Source organism: Paroedura picta, chromosome 5, assembly GCF_049243985.1.
Source record: "Paroedura picta isolate Pp20150507F chromosome 5, Ppicta_v3.0, whole genome shotgun sequence".
Taxonomy (NCBI): Eukaryota; Metazoa; Chordata; class Lepidosauria; order Squamata; family Gekkonidae; genus Paroedura; species Paroedura picta.
The window spans coordinates 33,894,190-33,918,575 of NC_135373.1; the positions used below are offsets into that span (position 1 = coordinate 33,894,190).

Genomic DNA, 24,386 nt, shown 5'->3' on the forward strand with positions numbered 1-24,386 from the left:
GGAGCATCTAAAGATCCAGCTTGGTGTGGTGGTTCAGAGCGGTGGCCTCTAATCTGGAGAGCTGGATTTGATTTCCCACTCTTCCACGTGCAACCAGTTGAGTGATCTTGGGCTAGTCACAATCCTGATTGTGCTGTTCTCAAAGAGCAGCCCTGTCAGAGCTTTCTCAGCCCCACCAACCACTGACCTCACAGGGTGTCTGTTGTAGGGAGAAGAAGGGAAAGTGATTGTAAGCCACTTTGAGACGCCTTTGAGTAGTGAAAAGTCAGGTATAAACTCTTCTTAACACAAACAACTTTCTTCCCATTACTAAATCACAACCATTGATTGTCAGAGGCTGTTCAGTACCTCAGGCAGAGCGGCATCTTCTACCTGTTCACCTTTAACTGGAGATGGTTGAGATTGGATCTAGTATCTCTGCCTGCCAAGTGTAGAGCTATACCTCTCCCAAGCTGCCTTGTTGGTTTGCACTGGCAATATAAGTTGCTAGTCTATGGTGTGCAGATCATTTTTGTTTTCAGTTTGAAAAAGGATCCCTGGGATTCTTACTGTAATTATGCTCCAGCGGCTCTAAGAACTCAGATTTTCAGAGGGACCCTTCTTCCTTCATACATACTATCCTTCTGCATTCTGCACTTATATAAGCTTCAGATGTTCCCTGCGCAAAGCATGTTCCTTGAGCCACAGTCCCTCTGGACTTATTTTCTTTGCTCTTGCTTGACACAACAACCACACTTGTGGGATGTCCCCAAAGAGTAAGTGCACTCTGGACTTCTTCATGTACTCATCTCCAATAAAGTCTATTCCTAATATTTCAAACTAACTTGACTTTAATTTTTTTCCCTTTTGCTCCATTAATTGCACGCTTATATCTTCTGTGCAAGCAGCCAAGAATGTGCAGACTGTAATTTTTTTGTTATCTATAACTGTATATGCAACATAAGAAGCAAGTTGATTAGCCTTCAGAATTCAAGACCTATTGCAGATATATTTTTGTTTGACACACTTGCAGAAGGTTTGTTTCTGTCCAAGGGGAGGAGCAGGCTCCTAGTCAACTTCTCAAATTAAGAGGCGTGGCATGTTCAGCAAAAGCAATTTATTGAAAAGAAATTAACTAAGTTCATACTATTTTTAAGACTGATTGGCAATACACATACAGGTCAATATATTCCCCATTCAGATCACGTCAAGCCACCCTGTTGTGGAAGGGAACCTCCCCACTTTCCCAGGGGCATTTGTAACACCCAGGTGCGAAGCCCAACCATCAGACTCTGAACCTCCAAGGATAGTGTTATATAGATAAGCCTAAATGTTCCTCTCCTTTCATCACTCCTTGCCACAAAATGAAACTATAAACAATCCTGCACTTCAAAGCAATCCCGAATGCTTACTCCATCCCCCTCCTGCAGAGATCACAGAAATACCAATCAAAAACATGGTAAAAACATGGCAGAATGCAGATGCCAGCATAGATCCTGACAGGGAGTGTTCTGTTCCCATAATCCTCAATGCACCCAATCTTGCTATGCCCTTGAACACCGGGAGGGCTGGGTGTATCAGGAGTTGTGATGAACCATCACCAGCAGTACAATCTTGCAGGGGGAAAACATTCCAAGTGGGTGTAGGGTTGCCAGCAGCAAATCCCAGGAGCTTTGGGGAGGGGTGAAACATGGAGAGGGGAACATTCCAGAAGATGTGGTCAATTCTGAATGATCATGTAGAAATGACATCACAGTCCCCTTCCATTGCTCTAGGAATCTTCTCAGTCTCTATGGTAAAGACTGTAGAGATTGGGGCAATTCCTGCCGCATCACAGAGAGGCCATGCTGTCATTCCTTCTGCTTTTTCTCCCACTTCTCCATTGATTTGGCACAGGCAAATAAGAGCAGGGGCAGGAGTCTGCCCGCTGCAGGTGGGTAAATGGTGAACCGAAGTGGGTGCCATTTAATGCTGGTGTTAAGGCAGTGGGCACCTCCCTTAAGTCTAGTGACCACCTGCCTCCATTTAGAGCTCCTCGTTTTATTATCCTTGTTTCAGGAGGGCAGCCATAAGGGTGGATTAAAGATTCAATTAATAAAGAAGAGGAGGGCCAGGACTGTGTTGCTCATAGGGCCAGGACTGTGTTGCTTGGAAGCACCAGTGTTCAGGGCAGGCAGTCCTTCCCCAGGAAAAGTGCACTGATGTCCTTAGTTGACCCTCCTTGCTGGTTTCCAATAGAGCCAGGAAAGCATCAGGGGAGGATGAAATGCTCACTTTAAAAATTTACATTGGCTGCCAATGGAAGAACAAGTCAACCTCTGAGATGCAGTACCCCTTCTGGTACACGACGGATTAAGTCCGTGGAAGTTCAATTGATTCAGTTTGTTTAAGGCTGTGATTTGGGCATGTTCCATAATGCAAAAATGTAGACAGGACTGATCTCTAGATTCTCTACTCAGCGTGTGCCAATTAAAACACCCCTCCCCCTGTTTCTGAGTAGTCAAGGAGGGCACACTACCTTTGAGTCTGTATGTATCTGAGCATCGCATTGTTACCAATGCCAAAGCGATGTTCCTACTAGAGGTTAACATCGAACACGAAGAGAAGTTCTTGTCTTCGGAGTCTTTAAGATCATCAAAACAAGGCTAGACTTCTTCGTCAGGAGACCTCTTCAGGTTTGTAATCATAACTGCATGCGACCCAAAAACTCAAACAGAGCACAAAGTCTCCTGGGAACAGAATAGACCTCAGGTGCTTCGCAGTGGGTAGACAGGTGGCAAACAAATAAACTTACTAAATTAAACTAAATTAGACTTCTCTTCATGTTCCATGTTAACTTCCAGGAGAAACACAGTCATTCTTCTGTTCAAGATGTATTGAACCACACGTCCCGTCCCCCTGTATATATTTCCACAGTGTTACCTTGACTTTCAAAATGAGTGACAAGCATTTGCCTTTAAATGTAATTATTCTTTGAAAAGAACCTATGTTATAAATGTCACTAACGCTTTACAAGGTTCTAAACTACCCATGCCCCCAAAAGAAAACAATGCCTCTGATCAGCAATTGTTTGATATTAAGGCCGAAATGTAAGATTAGTACTGAAACCCCTGAGGAAACTAAAACAAACTTAGAAACAGTAATCAGAACTAGTCAAAACATAAGCTGGTGTGGAGTAGTGATTAGAGAAGGGGCTGTATGAACCTTTGGAATTTTGGGAAAGGGTGGTGGAGCTGTACAGAAGGCCACCCTTGTCACACCTGGAGAGAAGGAAATCCCTAGGGGGCAATGGAACCACACAAGTGCTTACGAGTCCTCCTTATTCCTCAGTGGAAAACTCTTTCCATTGAATGAAGACAGCCAATAACATGCCCTGCCCTACATTCCCCAACCACTTGGTGAATGCCAAGAGAAATACCTATGGATGCATTAGCTCCCTTAGGCACTGTGTTGGGGAACCCTAGGTGAGAATGCATGACTAGGATTGTGGAGAGCCGGTACAAATCCCCCAGTTGCACTGAAATTTAAAGGTGCTCATTAGTTCATGTGTTATGGCACCAACTGTGTCTGGGATGTGGGGTGCAGCTCCCCACCAGAATGGATAGAGCTCCACATGCCCAGTTCAGGTTAGAAAAGGGCATCAGGGGAGGGTGAAAGCATCCATGGAGTCTCAAGGTAAGCATACTTAAGATTGGAGGGCTAGAATGAGAAAGCTGATCCTTTGTCCCATCCATAGAGGTAAGTTGAATGGATTGGGGCACCAAAGCTCCTGTCTATTTAGGGTTCCAAAACCTCTTGGAATGGCCCCTCTCATGTGCTTCACCTGAAAGGCGGTAAGCAAATCAACTTAAAAAATACACCCAGTCTTTTCAAAAGGGTCCTTTGTGTCCAAGTGCCCAGCATTTCAAACTGCTGTTTTTGGCTTTCTGCCATTTGCTTCCCCCCAGCCTGCAGTGGAGGAGCTGCCACGGATCTCGTTTTCCTGATCGATGGCTCCAAGAGCGTGAGGCCTGAGAACTTTGAGCTGGTGAAGAAGTTCATCAACCAGATTGTGGATTCTCTGGACGTGTCCGACAGAAACGCCCACGTCGGCCTGGTCCAGTACTCAAGTTCAGTCAGACAGGAATTCCCGCTTGGCCGATTCAGTACGAAGAAGGATATTAAATCAGCGGTGAGGAAGATGTCCTACATGGAGAAAGGGACCATGACCGGCCAAGCCTTGAAATACCTGGTGGACAATTCCTTTGCCATCTCCAGCGGAGGAAGGCCTGGAGTCCCTAAAGTGGCAATTGTGTTTACGGATGGACGGTCACAAGATTACATCAATGATTCAGCCAAGAAAGCCAAAGAACTAGGTAGGTTGTCAACCCCCCCCCCCCCCCCAAATCAGGAAAGTTACATTAAAACAAGTGTACCATTGACACAAGCTGTCAGATGGCTGCAGGCACCCAGAAATGAAATCCTTGATAGAATCTCCTCCAAGATCCTCTTTTCTGACATCCAGCAAAGGCCGTTCCAACACTTATTGAAATCAACATGTCTATAGGTATGATGTTATTAATTGAAAGGAAGCTATATGGTGTGTGGGTGTGTAGGCGATGGAATACACACAGCTGAATTACAGACTCACACACCAGGTGAGATATTTTCAGCAGTTCCTGCTTATAGTGTCCCTATTTAGCTAGTCTTTATGGCCAGAGTTAGGGCTTGTGCTTTCTCAGATGTGGCACTAGGTCTGCCAATTGTGAATCGGGAAATCCGTAGAGATATGGAGATGCTGCATGGAGAGCTCAGGAGGGTCTAAATCAGTGGTTCTCAATGTTCCTAATGCTGTGACCCTTTAATACACTTCCTCATGTGGTGGTGACCCCCAACCAGAAAATTAGGCAAGTGTTCTTTCACAGAAATTAAACCAAAACTGACCAAGGGCGTGAAGATCCAATGTTCATGATTGTATATAAATTGGTTTCCCCCCGGGGTTTCTCAATTCAGTTCTGACTCTTGTCCCACCATGCTGATCTCGCTCTTTTCTGCTTGTACGCCACTGCCCTCCCCAGGCTCCATCCCCAAATCTGCGTGAGTTTCACAACCAGGATCTGGCATCTCTACACTTCCATCCCTCGCCAATGGCTGGGGAGGACCAGGCAACAGCTGATAGAATGTTCACTAATTGACCAGTTTTCGTCCATCCTCAGCATATACAGGGGAGGGAGGGTGGGCATATAAATGCCAAATACCGTAAAGCCCAGAGAGAACTATTCCCCTGATTACAGTAACTATGAAGCAGCTCAGTGTCTTGGCGTATTGCCAACAGAGGCCTACCTGTTTTATAGCTTTGCACATCCCTTCTGGAAGTAAAACCAGTCCCTTGCACCTTGTAACTTTCCCAAATGTTTTCCCTAAAACATTGCCCCTTCCATACAGAGCCGCTGTTTACGTGCTTCGGATACGTGTGGTAAATGACATGTTACAGGGTTGTTGACTCCGAGTTGGGAAATTCCAGAATGTTTTGGGGTGAAGTCTGGAGAAGATGGAATTTGGGGAGAGGGAGGATCTCAGGCTTATAATACTAGAAAGTCCACCCTCTAAAGTGGCCATTTTCTCCAGGGGAACTAATCTCTGCAGTCTAGTGATCGGCTGTAATTCTGAGAGCTCTATGGCCTATCTGGATGTGGGCAACCCTTGGTCTCCGTTTTAATGATGAAAAATATTGATTAATACCATAGTCCTTCCAACTGTGGCTGAAAAATCCATGAAAAAGCCCTCTCAAACAGAATCAGAGTTGCCAGGTTAATTGGTCTGGGTGGGGGTCCCCTCCTTCCCAATTGTATTTCCAGGCATGAAGGGCATTCAATGTAAACGTTTTGTGATTAATTGTTTTTAACATAGTTTGGTATGACCAGTTTCTGAGCTGAATGAAAGACTTTCCTTTTCGTTCATTGAGAAGACAATAGACTGGTTAATTGTTTTTCATTGGCATCAGGCTACAAGATGTTTGCTGTTGGCGTCGGCAACGCTGTTGAAGATGAGCTGAGAGAAATCGCCTCTGAACCAGTGTCGGAGCATTATTTCTACACGGCTGATTTCAAAACCATCAACCAAATTGCAAAGAAACTACAGAGTAAAATCTGTGTCGGTATGTAAGGTTGCAGGGGGTATATTTAGCAAACAATCTGGTCACTTACTGCCCTGGGGAATCAACATATAAGACAGGGACAAATGCATCAATTGGGGGAAAATCTATTCTTAGGACTGAGTCCAGCTTTTGGGAGGGCCTAGGAAAGATCACCACTGAGATTTATTATGTGATCCACCTTGAGTCCAAGGAGGAAGGTGGACTATAAATTGAATTGAATAAATGATAAATAAATAAGGATTGGATCCAAAATGGCTTTTGTCAGATGAAAAAGGGAAGAAAGAGGTCCACTCTGACTACCCAATAGCTATGTGGGTGTCACGGGACCTGCATGGACCAAAGTGATGTGGAATGGTAGCTATAGTAAGTATGGCAATTGCGTAGGATTAATAACAACAAAAAAGCTGGTTGGATCCAACCCTAAGTGCATCACTCCTTCCTCTTCCTTTCTATCTGTCCCTTTCTGATCACACGTGTGTAAGCAGATTCCTCCCTATCTACCTCTCTGGGTTTGGCACACCCAAACAAAAGAAGTCATTGTTTTACTTACTCCAGTGTCCCTCTGCCCAAGAAATGCTCAGTTGTTCTATAAAACTCCAATTAGAGCAAAGTGTTTTAAGTCAATAGTAGGCTGTCTGCCAAGATATGAGCATTAGCCAGTTGTCTATGTTCAACTAATGCTTCTATTTTTTAAGAGTCCGAGGAAAGGGCCATATGGGAGGGGCTGTAGCTCAGTGGAAGAGCATCTGCCTGGCATGCAGAAGGTTCCAGGTTCAACCCCAAATATTTCCAGTTTAAAATATCAGGCAGTGCATGATAGAAAGATCTCTACTCCCTATGACCCTAGAGAGTTGTTCCAAGTCTGAGTAGACCACATTGGCCTTGATGGACCAAGGTCTTGATTCATGGGTGCTCATGGGAAGAATCAGATTAAAATGTCTAAGCACAATGACACCAGAGATGCTTCTTTTGTGGAAGTACTGTAGCTTGTGGGATCTTAAAAGGGTTCAATTACTACACTCTTGTCCTCTTCTCATTGTGATTTTCCAGGCCTCAAAGAATATTTGTTAACCACCACAAAGCAGTTTTTCTGGGTCCACAAAACTAACAGAATGAGGAATGGTTTAAAAAGACTTTAATATGACTTTAAAATGAATTTAAAAGCAACTTAGTGTTCTAGAACAAAGAAAATTAAGGTGATTAAAGGTTGCCAGATCTCCTGTTATTGCAGAAGACTTCACACTGGCAAACTGCTCTTCCAGTCACCAATCTAAGCAGCAGTGGGGAAAAGCAAAAATCACCATCAGAATGCTAGTGTGACATCATTTTGGGGGGGGGGGACACCTGGAAGTGATGCCATTCCTCTCTAGGAATTGCCAGAAACCCTGTGGGTTTACTATAGAGTTTCTGGCAATTCCTAGAGTGGTTTGATGTCACTTTCAGGTTTTCCTGCTGTTGCCAGTTGCAGCCCCTTCCAGATTTCCCTTGTTTGCCAGGCCATGCCTAATTAAATCTATAGGGCAAATGTGCAAATTGCCAGTTCCTTAACACTGTAGAATATAAGGGAATGTCTCTGAATTGTAAATTCTGCCACAACAGCTTCCCCCATGTCTCCAAGTTTCTTAAACTTCCCTTCACATCCCACTCGGGACCTTGGGTTTGATATATCATTCCATAACAATTTTCTCTTTCCCAGAAGAAGATCCATGTGAATGCGAAGCCATCGTGAAGTTCCAGTCAAAAGTGGATCATCTCATAAAGGCACTGACACAGAAGCATATCCTTTGATATTTTCAACACAAGGTATTAATAAAGAAGAAGAAGAGTTGGTTCTTATATGCCGCTTTTCTCTACCCAAAGGAGGCTCAAAGCGGCTTACAGTCGCCTTCCCTTTCCTCTCCCCACAACAGACACCCTGTGAGGTGGGTGAGGCTGAGAGAGCCCTGATATCACTGCTCAATCAGAACAATTTTATCAGTGCCGTGGCGAGCCCAAAGTCTCCCAGCTGGTTGCATGTGGGGGAGTGCAGAATCGAACCTGGCATGCCAGATTAGAAGTCCGCACTCCTAACCACTACACCAAACTGGCTCTGTAAGCAACTTGTGGGTATGCCTCCCGTTTTCCCACTCAGGGTGGGGAATTAGCTCTGATCCTTTCTTACATGTTCAGGGTACTTCTGCTCATACAGTCTTTGGATCAGGAAGGAATTGTTTCCAGACCCGACGGGCCCAAGGATCCTGCAGGTGTGTCTTCCTCTGTGTGTAGAGCAGGAGTCATTGGTGGATTGGGGTGGGGTGGGGGGAAGTATTTGTGACTGGACTAGATGACCCTTGAGATCCTTTGTAGCTCTAAGTGCCATGTTTGTTTCATACTGTGCCAAATCGATGAATCACGTTTTCCCTTAATTCCTCCTCACTGGAAGCTGTGACAAGAAAGCTTGCTGCCCTTGAAAACAAAATCACGGTTTAAAAAAAAGGAATGCCAACAGAAAGCAAACACATCAGAAGACTTTCACTTCTACAGATGGGCATCTCTTCTGCAGTGCTACATCTTATATTTTAATACAATGACTTTTCTAGCTGCCTTCTTTGGAAGAGAAGGGAGGAAAAATATAACGCTAGAATATGCAACATGGTAAAGCCCTATATGACCTTGTGTACCAAAAATAACATTAAACTATCCCTTGCATCATAGACTCTGCATATATTAAATACCTGGGAGAAATTGTTTTTAATCTAAAGCTTAATATATACAACTATAATGTTTCAATTGTGTACTTTGTATGGAATTCTGGGAAAGCTCACTGGGTTCTTCTCTAGCTTCTCGGATTCTGCGTACTCCATCCTTTCTGTTTAAGCACCCAATTGGACCCATGTGACTCTGGAGGTTAAAAAGGAGAGAAAAGAAATGTCAGATGTATCATTTGTTTATAAGGCATTCATCTCTAAGTAGCAGAAATGATGAGTATTAATTCAGGCCTACATGAGACTTCCAGTTGGAAACTCCTGCAGATGTTCGTTACCAAAATTGAAGAATTCAGCAAATTGTAGCCAAAGTTCTACTCACCAGTAAGATGGTTATAGGATCAGGCTGATTTTTTTAAAAGAAGGGACTCATCCATGGGTTTTCCCCTCACCTCATATTTGCATCTTGGTTGCATTTAGTCTGATGGGGCATCCATGACTTCCTGGTTTTTTTGGGTTTTTTGTCATCCAGTCCCAGCTGACTTATGGTGACCCCCCTGGTGTGAAAGGACATTCAGAGGTAATTTGCTATTGCCTGACTCTCTTTAGGGACCCTGAGTTTCCTTGGTGGTCTCCCATCCCATCACTGACCAGGGTTAGCCCTGCTTAGCTTCTGAGATCTGACGAGACTGGGTTAGCCTGAGCCATCCAAGTTGAGTCTCCCAATGTATCATTCTCTCAAAAACCTTGACACTGAGACATGCCAGCAATTAGGATGCTGCTCTCAAAGAGCTTGGCTATGAACCTCTCTTTGTAGGATGTTGTCTGGTTAGTGCTCCCTACGTCCCTCCTAAGGCCATGTGCAAGCCTTACTCCAATATGGCCCCCTTGACTTCTTATTTACAGACCCCCAGTCTTCACTGACCAAGTAGTTACCACCACCAGTCCTTCCAAGGCATACCATGAAACACATCACCACTGTACCCCTCAAAATGTGAGCAGACATGGCTGGGGCTTTGGTCAAATTCATAGTGGTTTGTATCAGAATATTTATACTTGAGAGTACAGAAAAGGCTCTTCGGAAGTGCATGAATTATTCAAAAATGTCATTGCAACAGATGTTTTTGCATTAAAAAACCATTAAAGTTTGCTGAAAAGTGATTTGTTTTGGAGAGCTTTGTTGCATTTCCTGGTTTTAATTATGTTCTCGCATGGGCAGAGACATTCAGAGGTGGTTTGCCATTATCAGCCATTGCCAACAGGACCCTGGTAATCCTCAGTGATTTCTCATCCAAATCCTAACTGGGGCCTATTATGTACTTTCCTCCGCAGTCAATTCACTGACCCTTTAAAATCATCCTTAAAAAAACATTCCCGTTTATGCATGTGCTCTGATTCTGCACGTGTTTTTTTTTTTAGCGATTATGCATTCTAAACCATTCTGACTGTAACTGTGGGAGGGGGAACTTCCTCCATTGTGCTGCAAAATTACCTGATTGCCACTCTGGCACATGCTGCTTGCGGGGTCTTATGGGAATTGTAGTTCATGAACATGGAGACTTTTCCATGGGAACACACAGACTTCTGAATGCCAAAAAACCCAACTTTTCCCATCTGAGGTATACTGTTCCTTGTACTGAGTGGGCAGGATGAACCTCAGCAGACTGCAGGCTCCAATGCAAACTTAAAGCCCTCAACATACCATCCCTTCCCCTGTGAAGATTTTTTAAAAATCACTGGTGGGCCCAAAATGGGAGCCTCTGCTTGTAGCCTGAAGCAACTCTGTTTCCTCATAGTCCTGCAACCTGGAACCGGCATTTCAGACCCCTCTGTTTTTCCAGCCTGATAAACTTTTAAACAAGCCCCGCCCCCACCATGGTTACTGATCAGAGCTAGAGCTTTGTAGTCTCAGGAGCATACGAGGAAGGCTGTGGAGAACATGCCATGCATCCCACAGGGTCATTACTAATTATTTACATAGCAATAAAGTTGGCTTGGTTGCCAGGGCAACTGGCATGTTCGCATGACCACTGATAAAGGCAAAGTATCAGTGGCAAGTGCTCAAGCTCCCGTTGGTAGACGAGGGACTGTGAGCAGAAAACAGGAGGAGACCAAAAACACAGTTATGCATCAAAAAAAGACCATCCTCAGTGCCATCACGCAAGAAAAGTTGCCGTAAAACTAGTTTCAGAAGCTTTGTTGAAAAAATGCTACCGGAACTGTGGGCAGTGTTTGCAATGCAAAAAAAAAAAAAAAAAAGGATGGGTTTTGCACTGTGAAATTTACCTTAGCCTTTGTGGTAACAGCACATCTTTGCCAAATTCTACCTTCTCCAGGCATTGCTCCCCCACCCATATATCCCAGCATTATCTGAAGCAGTGTGGGGGGCCCTATTTCAACTGTGCTATCCAATGACTGCAGTTCTAAATAGAATCACACAGTGATTTCAACGGAATTAGAAGGGTGTAGCTTTTCTTAGGACTGCTCTAACAATCGATTTGACATGTGTCTTTAATGAGGCAGATCCAAGGACTCCCTCCTTTTCCATACAGTCCAAATTACATGTTATATTTTATGTTTCTGAACCGTATGGCAGCTGTGAATTTATTGTGACAACACAGTTTGGAAGTGCTGCAGAGAGCTGATCTGGATCAGAATTGCGGTGGAGGGATGGAGGGAGCGCCAACCTTCTCCCTGCGCCATTTTCCCCAAACTGAAACGTCTGCCTTGGCCAGAAGAAAAGAAAAAGGAAAGGAAGAAGATATTCTTTGCTTCCCCCCCCCTTTAAAAGCAGGAGTAGCCAAACTGTGACTCTCCAGATGTCCATGGAATACAAATACCATGAACCCCTGTCAATACCATGCTGGCAGGGGCTCATGATACTGGTAGTCCATGGACATCTGGAGAGTCACAGTTGGCCACTCCTGTTTATAAAAGAGACAACATTTCATGTTTGAGACAGAATGGAGACAGTTAATAGAAGGTTTCTATTTCTGCCCCCAGCCAGAAGCTTCCACAGTGCCCTCCAAATAAAAAAATAATTCAAAGTCGATGGTAAAAACCATCTAAGATGAAAGAATTATTTAACACACCCTAAAAACAATCCGTATAACCAACCAGACTCAGAAAACCAGCACAGATCAGTGGAAGATGGAGCAGGGGGAAATTAGCCTAAAGCCTGAGACAATCAAAAGTGAATTGTCTGAGGCCAGATAGGGTCTCATGAGCAAACAGAGCCATGCAAGCAGATTCACATCATTCTAAGTAAGTTGCAATCAGTGGTCTTAGAAGGATATAATTCTGCTTCAAGTGCCACTGTTAGGAGTCAATTAGCATCTGTAGGGATAGAGTTGCATCACCTGAGGGGTCACCACAGAGAAGGTCTTAACTGAACAATCAGCCACCTCACTATTGCTGGGCAGGGGTGGGATGGGGGTGGGGGTGTTACCTGAAGTAGGGCCTTCCACAAACGCAAGAGGCTTTAACAATGGGATTCTATGTGCCAAACTCCAGAGAAAAAGAAAGAGTCCAGTGGTTGGGTATAAGCTTTCATGAGTCACTTATCACTTCTTCAGATACATTGAACAGCACACAGAATAAAAGAGGTATTTCATAGAATTCCACATGCATATCTGAAATATGTTTAGCAATTCACCCCTCTTACCTCCAGGAAGTTCAGGCCGGTGCACTTGGTTCTTTCCCTCCATTATATACTCACAACAATCCTGTAAGGTAGGCTAGGTTGAGAGGGTATGATTGGCCCAAGGTCATCTCGTGAGATTCATGGCAGAGATAAGGATTCCGTGTATGACTTAGAAGAGTACCCTCTTGGATTGTGATTTTGCTTGTGCTCACAATGGCCCCTAATCTATTCTTATCAATGTTGCCATTTGGAGCTTGACTGCAGTTAGAAGAAGAACCTATTGTTTTCAAGATTTGGCAATCATCCTATCAAAGCAATTCAATAAACCATAGCATATCTGTGGAAATGGCATAACATGTAATATCATGAATATATAATAAAACTCTCGGAAAAAAAACTAATAACTGCCTTTGGAAATACGATTGGGGAAGAAAAATGCATGTTCCTAGCCAAGCTGTGAACATGATTTAGAGCCATATTATCATCTCACTGGTGCAATATTCCCTCAATTTAAATATCTGTTCTTGAATATTAATGCAGACTTGGAAGCTCAGAGGACAATATTCTAGAACAAATCCTTGAGGTGTATTACCGCAAATGGATACAATGCATTTATAAAACAATCTCCCCCCCCCTGGCTATGCCAAGGGTTGGGGATGAACCTCCTGAGGTCCCAATAAAGAGGAAATTCATCACTGAAACAATAAAGGATCAACAACACAAGACTGAAAAAAACCCTCATTCATTAACTAGATTCAAATGAGTAGCCGTGTTGGTCTGAAGTAGCACAATAAAATCAGAGTCCAGTAGCACCTTTAAGACCAACAAAGATTTATTCAGGGCGTGAGCTTTCAAGTGCAAGCATTCTTCCCTCGGATTATATGATGGTCAGTTCATAGTCTGACGAAGAACGCCTGCGCTCGAAAGCTCATGCCTTGAATAAATCTTTGTTGGTCTTAAAGGTGCTATTGGACTCTGATTTCATTAACTAGAGTTCTGGCTGGATGCCTGGAGGTTAACAAAGCAGGCCACAAGCAAACAACAGTGTGGAGAGCATTCCACGAATGAGGTGCCACTCCAGAGAAGGCCCTGTCGCCTACTACTACCTACCTTTCCTCAAAAATGCCAAAATGAGATCTGTCTTCAGAGAGGCACGCCATAGGATACGCCAATATCCAAGGGGGGGGGGGGACAAGAAATATTTGCTGGCTGAGGATTCTGCTATTATGAATACCTTGCAGGACCAGAATTAGCTAGAACAGACTCAGTAAGCTTGTTTCACTCCCCTGTTGAAAATTGTACAAATTTGTGAATTGTATCTGTGAGCATTTGTACAATTGACCTCTGATGAGGATCTATCTGATCAAAAAATTATTTGCCATTATTGGTGGGCGCCCTTAGAATTTTTATAGATGCCAAATAAAAGAAGAAGAGTTAGTTCTTATATGCCACTTTTCTCTACCCAAAGGAGTCTCAAAGTGGCTTTATAGAATTTTTATAGATGCCAAATAAAAGAAGAAGAAGAGTTAGTTCTTATATGCCACTTTTCTCTACCCAAAGGAGTCTCAAAGTGGCTTACATTCGCCTTCCCTTTCCTCTCCCCACAACAGACAACCTGTGAAGGAGGTAAGGCTGAGAGAGTCCTGATATTACTTTAGCTGCATTTTGTACTTGTCCATGAATCACAGAATCACAGAGTTGGAAGGGGCTTCAAGGGCCATCTAGCCCAGCCCCCTGCACAATGCAGGAGCTCACAACTACATGGTTGCTGAACAGTCTCCAAGGCATGCCAAGTATGTTGCAGTGATCCAACCGAGATGTTAACCAATCTATGTGTTTATGCGTTATCCTGTTCTAGATTTAAATTTATTTATTTCATTTATATACCGCTTCGTCCAGCAAACCGGCTCAGGGTGTTATATGTCATATTCTGTTGACAGATTAGTCAATTCACTAAAATTAATCTGAAAAATATATAATTGGTATGATTTAAAATGTAATATAGCATCTAATAGCAGAAAACAGAATAGTGGCATCAACTATCTCGATTTATCATCAGTTCGTCCAGAGCTAGAGTATGATCCGGGAGCATCTTTTTGATAAGGAGGGCCTGATAGATGTTGCCTTTTGAAGGAGAGCTGGTGAGATATTTGTTTTAGAAACGGGATTCCAACCCCACCACTCCTATCGCATTTTACCAGTTAATCCATGACAAAATCCCTGTAATAGGTAGATCATTTTAGCTGCCTCTGTAGCAGTTCATTTCTACTCACCTTCATCAGTTTACTGGATCTCATTCTCAGTGTAGGGATCTAATGCTAAGGACCCAGGACAAACAACTCTTGCAGTTTTACAAACATGAGCATGTTCCTCTTACACGGAGTGAAGCGTCACAACAGCCAGAAGATATTAGCATTCTGGAAATTGCTTCTGCAATTAGGTTCCCCCCCTTCATTCCTCAGCTTTGATTAGATGGAAAACACAGAAGTAAACTAATTAGCAATCTTTCCCTCCTTATTTGCACTGGTTTAAAATAAGAGAAAACCCGGGGTCTTTCTGGGCCCTAATCGTAATTAATCATTGGGCTGAGTTTTGCAGTCTAATTAGCATAATTAGACTTTCGTAAAAGATCTCTTTCGCTTCTCCCCAGCACCCACACGGCCAGGAGTAGAAAGAGAAGGCATTTCTTTCTTAGACAAGGTCTGATTTGCATGCCTCATCTTTTAATTGCATGCTTATCATGGCAACAGAGGCCAAGCACACAGCAAACAGCTCATCCATGGGCTCTGATGTCCAGATTACAGCAAAAGGGGTGGGCTGTTTAGTAAATTGGTTCATGATACTAATTCCACCTGGCCAGAGAAGTTGCATTTGGACTTCCAGAATAGAAAATGCAATGCCATCGAAAACCATATTTAACAAAAAATAGTGGTAAGAGACAGTAAATTCTGGACATGATCCAAAAATTACAATAAATGTATTTGTATATAGAAGAGGAAGAAGAGTTGGTTCTTATATGCTGCTTTTCTCTGCCTGAAGGAGTCTCAAAGCGGCTTACAGTTGCCTTCCCTTTCCTCTCCCCACAACAGCCGCCCTGTGAGGTGGGTGAGGCTGAGAGAGCCCTGATATTACTGAAGAAGAAGAAGAAGAGTTGGTTCTTATATGCTGCTTTTCTCTGCCTGAAGGAGTCTCAAAGCGGCTTACAGTTGCCTTCCCTTTCCTCTGCCCACAACAGCCGCCCTGTGAGGTGGGTGAGGCTGAGAGAGCCCTGATATTACTGAAGAAGAAGAAGAAGAGTTGGTTCTTATATGCTGCTTTTCTCTGCCTGAAGGAGTCTCAAAGCGGCTTACAGTTGCCTTCCCTTTCCTCTGCCCACAACAGCCGCCCTGTGAGGTGGGTGAGGCTGAGAGAGCCCTGATATTACTGAAGAAGAAGAAGAAGAGTAGTTGGTTCTTATATGCTGCTTTTCTCTGCCTGAAGGAGTCTCAAAGCGGCTTACAGTTGCCTTCCCTTTCCTCTGCCCACAACAGCCGCCCTGTGAGGTGGGTGAGGCTGAGAGAGCCCTGATATTACTGAAGAAGAAGAAGAAGAGTTGGTTCATATATGCTGCTTTTCTCTGCCTGAAGGAGTCTCAAAGCGGCTTACAGTTGCCTTCCCTTTCCTCTCCCCACAACAGCCGCCCTGTGAGGTGGGTGAGGCTGAGAGAGCCCTGATATCACTACAGTTTTATCAGTGTTGTGGCAAGCCCAAGGTCACCCAGCTGGCTGCATGTGGGGGAGTGCAGAATCAAACCCGGCATGCCAGATTAGGAGTCCGCACTCCTAACCACAACACCAAACTAGCCCTAGGCCTTTACAAAATATGAGACAAGTTTACAAACAATGAAATAGAATAAAAAGAGCTGAACAGAAACATAAAATTTAAGGCCATAGAATCGATCTGTGGGTCTCACTAGTACATCTGACTGACTGCTGTTCCATCATACGCCTTATGGTGGATAAGGGCGGCAGCAGGGGGGAATTGGGGAGTGAGTTTGGGGGTTTTGTCCGCCATCTTGTTATTCCTATTGGTCTGGGTGGATTAGTTTATGTTTTAATTTGGAGGGGGGGAGTACTGATTTACTATTGATTTACTACTGATTTTACTATTGCAAAGGTTACTTGTGTTTTTATTTTTGAGCTGCCCTGAGCCGACTTGTCGGCGGAGGGGCGGGGATTATAAACCTAATAAACCTAAATCATGAAACAGCATGCAAAACTACAGAGATGAAAGAGTATTAAGAGCCTGCCTTAACGGTGACTAAATGCTGGGCATGAGAAAAGTGCACAGATTTCTCCGGAATGGGAAATCCATGAGAATGTTACAGATATGATGGGAATGTGTAATGCACAGGTGGATACGCAGATCGTAAGTCGAACTCCAATACAAACTCACAGCATCCCCAAACGGTAGCTTCAAAAAATCATAACCTCTGAAATAGAAGATACAGAAATTTAACATCGGGATAAGTTCTGCCAGGAAATTTGCACAGCTGAAGAATCTTTTGGGGAAACATGTCGCTTCCCACTGAGACTTTCCAAACTGCGTCAATGTCTCCAGAGTTTCGGTCACCACTAGATGGTATCCTTTGAACATAAATAAAAGGGATCCTACCAATCTACCTTGCTTTCCAAAGCAGAACAGAAAGATTTGTTCACTCCAGGCTCCCGGTGGTTACATTGACACTGACAATAATTAAGGAGAACACCATTTAGCCTCTGTCATCTACGCTGCATCAGTAATGTTTGATTTGTTTAACCTTTGCATCATACGGCATCTCCCTCACTCTTCAGCCCCTACAAAGGCCTTGGCTTCGACATGAGCCATTCCTTTGAAGGGCCTGATGAAAATTTCACAGCTGCCATGAATAAGAGACAGCCAACAAGGACTTCACTAAAGAAAGCATGCTGGTTCATCGATGCTTGCTTGATAAGCTATTTGAGTCTTTCAGGTCAATTCCGCATGGGCGGAAAAGGCTGGGAGAGCGGTCATATGTCTGTGAGGCTAATCACACATGACATTGTTGCTGGAGTGGGCCTCTCCTGGGCCCGGTGTGCATTAGCCCACTGTTGCCCTACTTTAAGGGAATGGGGATTTTTTTCTTGTTCGCTTAGTCACTCCTTGGGCCAATGGAGCCTAGGCTGGCAAAGACCATGTGGATGCGGAGGCCATGTGGATGCGGAGGCCAAGTGGATGTAGCCCCATCCTACGAAGGCCCATAGGGGACAGAAAATGGTCCGCTTGCTCCGTGGCACTTCATGGTGCTGCAGGGACAATTGGGACAATTCCCCCCCCCCCAGGAAGGTAAGATGGCATTCTCACACAATCCCACCTTCCTGCAACCCCCCACCCCCGATGCCCTCCACATGGTGGAACTGTTTTGCCCTGGCTGCATCTGTCAGGATACACAAATTCATGGTGGACTGTGTCTGTCTCTGAAATGTTTCCCCCGTGAGGACACAGAAAGCAGTGGAGCATGCAACTCCACTTCAACGCACTGGAGGTGGCCCGAAGTGGCAATGCTGGTGCGGAAGCACCCTCAGGCGTGTTTTGGGAGATGTATCCCCCCCCCTCAATAAGCTTTCTGTGCAGCTGAAACACCTCTTTCTTGTTCAGAATCTGGGCTCAGACATATCAAATGGCTGTTTTTGTCAAAACTGTCATATAATGAAACTAGTAATTAAGCCCGCTGTATGCCGAATACAGCGGGCGCTAGAAACTGACCTTGGGGACCGCCGTCAGTCTGCTGGGGACCGCCGTCAGTCTGCTGGGGACCGGCTCGGGCCGCGCCCGGGCCGCGCCCGCGAGCCGCGCCCGGGCCGCGCCCGCGAGCCGCGCCCGGGCCGCGCCCGCGAGCCGCGCCCGGGCCGCGCCCGCGAGCCGCGCCCGGGCCGCGCCCGCGAGCCGCGCCCGGGCCGCGCCCGCGAGCCGCGCCCGGGCCGCGCCCGCGAGCCGCGCCCGGGCCGTGCCCGCGAGCCGCGCCCGCACATCGGGCCGCTTGCTGGCAGGGCCGCTGGTGGACTGTTTCTTCCTGGAACCTTGTTGGCCGGGAGCGGCTGCGAGGACGGCGGAGACCATTGTAAGTTGGGGGCGAGGGGGTGGTGCGCGGGGGCTGCGGCCTGCGTGGGTTCCCTCGGGCGTCAGGCCAGGAGCAACTGCGAGCCGCGCTGCGCGCGGCTCGCAGTTGCTGGGGCTGGGAATCAGAGGGAGCAATCGGCAGGCGCTTCGCGCCTGCCGATTGTTCCCTCCGATTGTCTGTCATGAGGAAGGGTCCAATCCGGACCCTTCCTCATCCCGGACACATCCCGCCCCAGAACGCCTTACTCTTTTATTTAGTCCGTGGCGCCCGTGGCGCCACGGGCGGTGTTCAGATGAGTTGTACCTTAGGTTTGAAAATGTGTCAAGATTGTGTTCACTATTGGGATTTCAAGAGCTGGTAGCAGGTGTTCAGGGGAAGGAAAGGCAACATGGTAAAGCCCAATCTCATCAGATCCCAGAAAACGTAGGGTCAGCAGTTGGATGGGAGACTACCATGGATGTCTCTGCAGAGGAAGGGAATGGCGAACCACCCCAGCTTCTCACTAGTCTGGAACGTTCCTCGCTGGGGTTGCCATAAGTCAGTTGTAACATTTGTGTACACAGCAGGTTTCCTTAAAACCTCCTGCTCTATTTGGGTGGGGGAAAGTCAGGCTGGCCCTTTGCTTTGCTGGAGAAGAAAGCTTGTGGACACCCAAAAAACCCCAACAACACTGGGGATCAAAATGACACCTATGTTGACACCATATTAAGGGATCACTGGACTGGAACAGGATTAGTTTTTTAACTTCCAGAAGGTCTAGAAATTCTGTCAGTCCTTTCTTCATTCTTTAGTACCACAACACTTCAATGGGCCTCATCAGCTTCTCTAACCAGTCTGTATTTGGTTCTAATGCCTAATTTTTAAGACTATGCTTCTTTATAGCCACCATTTTAGTCTCCTGTTTGGTTCCTGCATCCTCATTTTCTTGCTAACAAACCTTCATTCTGTTCTGTTTCATGTTAGTGTGTTCCCCCGAAAAACCCCTTTTCTGTATCCAGCAGGTTCTCTCTTTATCCAGCTTCAAGGTATTATTCAAAACTCATCTCTTTTCTTTTTTACTCCCCTCCTGATGAGGGTTCTGTTTTGAATCCTTTGATTCTATTATTCTCAGCTTAATTATTGGATAGATTTTCCCCTCTGTGACACTTTCTTCTTCCTCTTTTACCTTACACAGCAAGTTCTCTCAGTTCCTCCAAGTCCCATCTACTTTAATCTTATTTTTCCTCCTCTGAATTTTAAACCAGTGGGCAGGGACCTGCACATTCAATCCACATATATATACTGCTGAATATATCGGAAGCCATAAATAATAACGATAAAATTCCTTCACAATCACTACTGGTTTCCAAACACCATTTTACCTCATAAACATCTGGGACCCTAGGGGAAGAAACGGTGATTGAGAGGGACAGGATTATGAAATGCATCTCCCCTAGCCTTTTTTACACTCCAAATTGATCCTCCCCCTCAGCTCCTACCCTTCTATAGATTTCTAAAAATGCATTTTACCTCATACGTATTTACTTACCTCATAAGTAATATAGTGGTTGAGAGAAAAGATAAAGTAATCCTACCCCTTCTCCTTCTCCATTCCAAGTTGCTTTTTCCTTTGAAGACTCTTTGGTTCTTCACCTACCTACCTACCTACCTACCTACCTACCTACCTACCTACCGTCCACCCACCCACCCATCCACCCACCCACCCACCCATCCATCCATCCATCCATCCATCCATCCATCCATCCATCCATCCATGAGATGAAGATTGTTTTTATTTAAGCTAGTGGATTGTGGTCTTGTGGGAGTGCCTTTTTTCTTCCAAACTATCAAAATGTATAGCCAAAAGAACAATCATAAAAATTACCAAAGACTTGATTTTCCACACAGATGTTCCACTAGATGGCAACACCATTCAGTTGCGTAGATAAAGAATGGATAAAGAATGGCTACAGTTCACTTTACTTCTCGCCTCACATACATATTATGGGACAACATGGATGCAAATAACCAGGAGGTGACCCCCAGATAAAGGAGTGCATGTTTGATGCCCCCAAGATAGACTGAATAGGGGATGGCGAGGTCAAAGCCACAAGAATAAGAAACAGGAATTTGAAATTAAAAAAAAAAAACGAGCCAAAATGATGGCTGATCGGTACATCCCAAACAAGACACAACCTTTTCACATGTTACAGTGAACACATGTACATCCTGCCTGGAAGTGTGTAAGAAACAAATGTGTATTCATGAACAAAACTGGAGATCAATACCTGGATAAATGTGAGGTTAAATATATCAAACATTCAGCCAGGCTTGCATTCATTTTAACATGAGTTACTCAATGAACATAGAAAGAGCTATCAAGCGTTCTCTCTATATTAACGTGACCAGATTTCCGGGGCCTCAAGGTGGGATGCGCCCTTCCCCCCTCCCTCTCCCCCCTCCCCCCTTCCTCCCCGACTGGCCTCAGAAGGACGGTGATAGCGGCAGAGGCGGAGGTGGTGTTGGCGGCAGGCGGCAGGTAGCAGGTGGCGGCAGGCAGTGGCAGGCGCCCCCCCCTGACTGGCCTCACAGCGGCGGCAGCCCAGGAAGAGCCACCCATGGCAGCAGAGCCGGCTGCGAAGCCCTGCCCCGGAGCCCAGGTGCCTGCGTGGGGGCCTCCTCAGCCTGGGCTGCCTACTGGGCTGCCTGCTGGGCACGCAGCCAAAAAATAAAATAAATAAAAAAATATATATTTTTTAAATTAGAGAATGCCGCGGGACACGGGGCATGTGCCCCAAAAGCAGGACTGCCCCACTAAAGGCGGGAAGGATGGTCAGCTTACTCTATATGGATTGCACAATTTAATGTGAACAGGGTAACATTCGACACCATTAGTAAGACTAAAGATGCAGTCCTACGCAGAACTGGTAAAGGAAAGTGCCTATACTTCACAGCTGACCCCATAGGGTTTTCAGGGCAAGAGACTTTCAGAGGAAGTTTTCCACTGCCTACCTCTGCATTGCAATGCTGGTATTCCTCCCATCCAAATAGAAGAAGAAGAGTTGGTTCTTATATGCCGCTTTTCTCTACCTAAAGGAGGCTCAAAGCAGCTTACAGTCGCCTTCCCTTTCCCCTCCCCACAACAGACACCCTGTGAGGTGGGTGAGGCTGAGAGAGCCCTGATATTCCTTCTCGGTCAGAACAGCTTTATCAGTGCCATGGCGAGCCCAAGGTCACCCAGCTGGCTGCATGTGGGGGAGTGCAGAATCAAACCCAGCTCACCAGATTAGAAGTCCACACTCCTAACCACTACACTAATACTAGTCCTGATTAGCTTCTGAGATCAGACAAGCAGAATTACTCCAGTCTAAATCCACTGAAATCAACAGATTTTGACTGGAGTACTTCTGCCTAGGATTGCATTGTAAATCTTGGAGTCTCATCACAATTACGCAGGCACAAAATAGAAGAATGTGTTGGATGGAAAGTATGAAGAATACAAATGTTTTGCTGTGTCTATAAAAACTAAAGGAGCATTCAATTTTTTTTAAAAAAGATAAGATCATCAAATAGTCTCACAATCAGAGTTCTGTAAACGTGTGTTTCTTCAGAATAAAAAAAAGCAAAAGAAACCAAAAATGCCACTGTTCTGAAAATATATTATCAGGTGCGTTGCAGTCTGTCTGTCTGTCTGTCTGTCTGTCTGTCTGTCTGTCTTTTTTTTAAAGATATATTTGGTGTAGTGGGTAAGGGTTGCGGCTTCTAATCTGATGATCTGGGTTTGATCCCTTGCTCCTCCACATGTAGCCAGTTGGGTGACCTTGGACTCGTCTGACAGAGCTGTTCTGACCGAGCAGTCCTATCAGGAACTCTCTCAGCCTCACCTACTTCACAGGGTGTCTGTTGTGGGGCGAGGAAGGGAAGGTGATTGTAAGCCACTTTGAGATGCCTACGGGCTGGGAAAAGCAGCATATAAAAACCAGCTCTTTGTCTTCTTCTATTCCACTACGAGTAAAAACTAGGTTGATTGATCTTATAACTATTAGAAACCGGTAGGGGTGGGTGGGAATCACTTGTGTCCTGATAATTCATTGTTCTTCGATTATCCTGTGCTAAACTCCTTTTTGCCTTATTTTCATTTTAATTGAGATAATTTTTAGATCCCAGGATGTTTGGAATGGCTTTCCTGAGTTCATTTGCAACGCCCACCTGTACATCTTTAAAGTGGCAACATGCGTGTGTGTGTTTGTGGAGTGAGTGACTCAGCATGTCTAGATATTAGGGGAACTAGGGATGGGTAATTCAAATTGGATAAGCCTGAAAATATTTCAATCAGTCCTGATTCAAGTACTTTTCAAGCTGAGCTGAGCTGAATTGGTATGAACCAACCGAATCACAGAAGCCCTAATCAATTTGGGCTGGATTCTGCTGGTTCAAGATTCGGGCATTGAGAAGGACCCACCAAACAGCTGATCCCTAAGGATCAGCTGTTTGGTGGCCCTTTAAACTTTGGTGGTCTACCGACTTTCCTTTCTTCCGATTCTATCGTTTTGACTAAAAGTCTTGAGCAGTCAAATCTTTTGTCTATTTTTGACTGTAACCTGAATGTGAATTGAATCTAAATGTTAATTTACCTTTCTTATTATTTTTTTTTACAATATACTTCTTGGGAGTTTTAATTACTGCACTCAGCCTCATGCTTTTATAACTGGGCCAAACATTAACCAAATATCCCAGTAATGAGCATAGGGAGAGACTGAATTATACCCAAGGATTGCATTAAGCTTCACACTCTGTGTAGTTTCGATGCGTGTTCGATGCATCGGTAAAACACCACACAACAAGAATTTTAATGTAAGTGTATTTATAAATCACATTCATAGCTTGGGTGGGTGGAATCTTTTATTTATCAAGACATGCTGATTGGGAATAAACAGAAGATGGAAAATGCCGGTGAACTCTCAAAGCTTTAGCACGACCTTGTTAAAACTGGGAAATGAGGGCCATGGAGAATCCCAAACTCCAGGGAGAATTTCTGATGGAATCTTTTAGAGTAGGGGTAGTCAACCTGTGGTCCTCCAGATGTTCATGGACTACAACTCCCATGAGCCCCTGCCAGCAAATGCTGGCAGGGGCTCATGGGAATTGTAGTCCATGAACATCTGGAGGACCACAGGTTGACTACCCCTGTTTTAGATGAATGATCCCTAATCGCAATCCAGTTTTGTCCCAAATGGAGGAGTGAATGTTCTTGCTCTGAAAGACAGAAATAGAATTCAGAAAGCAGAATTCATGGTTTACTTCAGTGTGTTCTCTTTGGAAGAGAGAACAGTGGAGACTTATAGGATTTTTGCAGTCTTTTATTTACGTCCAAGTACACAGGTAGAATAAGACCAGAGCAAGAGGCATTCCTCCTCCAGGGCAGCAGATACTCCCCTTTCTAGGGAGTGGGGGAGTCTATGCCCCAGGATGTCCTGCCTTGTGCTGCTACATGCATGCTTTGCTTTTCTGTGTTCTCTGCTGGAGAGGGATGGAACTGGACTTGTTTTGAAGTGCAGGTTTGTTTATACTTTCACTTTGATCCCTGTATAGACTATGTGTTGTTCTTATGTGGCTAGATGGATGCTGGAAGGAGAGGAAGCGTTGGTCTTATCTACATAGCCCTGGCTTTAAAGACAGGGTGTCTGGAGGTTGGAATTTGCACCTGGGTTTGACAGACGGGCCTGAGAAAGTGGAGAGATTAATTTCCAAGGAGGGGATGCTTGATGTAGCATGTAGGTGGCATCGACAGGTTATGTATCAATCTGTAGTTGCATTGCCGATCAGTCTTAACAAAGGTTTTCATGG

The 24,386-nt window shown here is 44.9% G+C and overlaps 1 protein-coding gene across 3 annotated transcripts in view; it reads left to right on the top strand.

The window, feature by feature from the left end:
- MATN1 (matrilin 1) overlaps window positions 1–9,960 on the top strand; it is a 37,208-nt gene extending 27,248 nt beyond the window's left edge. The window contains exons 5-8 of one of the 3 annotated variants that reach the window (XM_077337159.1): window positions 3,927–4,334; window positions 5,963–6,115; window positions 7,812–7,891; window positions 8,531–9,960. In XM_077337159.1, the coding sequence (XP_077193274.1) occupies window positions 3,927–4,334; window positions 5,963–6,115; window positions 7,812–7,891; window positions 8,531–8,584 (695 nt within the window). In that variant the 3' untranslated portion in view covers window positions 8,585–9,960. Of the gene's footprint in view, window positions 1–3,926; window positions 4,335–5,962; window positions 6,116–7,811; window positions 7,904–8,530 lie in introns of those variants that run through there. The other 2 variants (XM_077337160.1, XM_077337162.1) reach the window with 2 other exon arrangements.
- The last annotated feature ends 14,426 nt before the right edge of the window (window positions 9,961–24,386 follow it).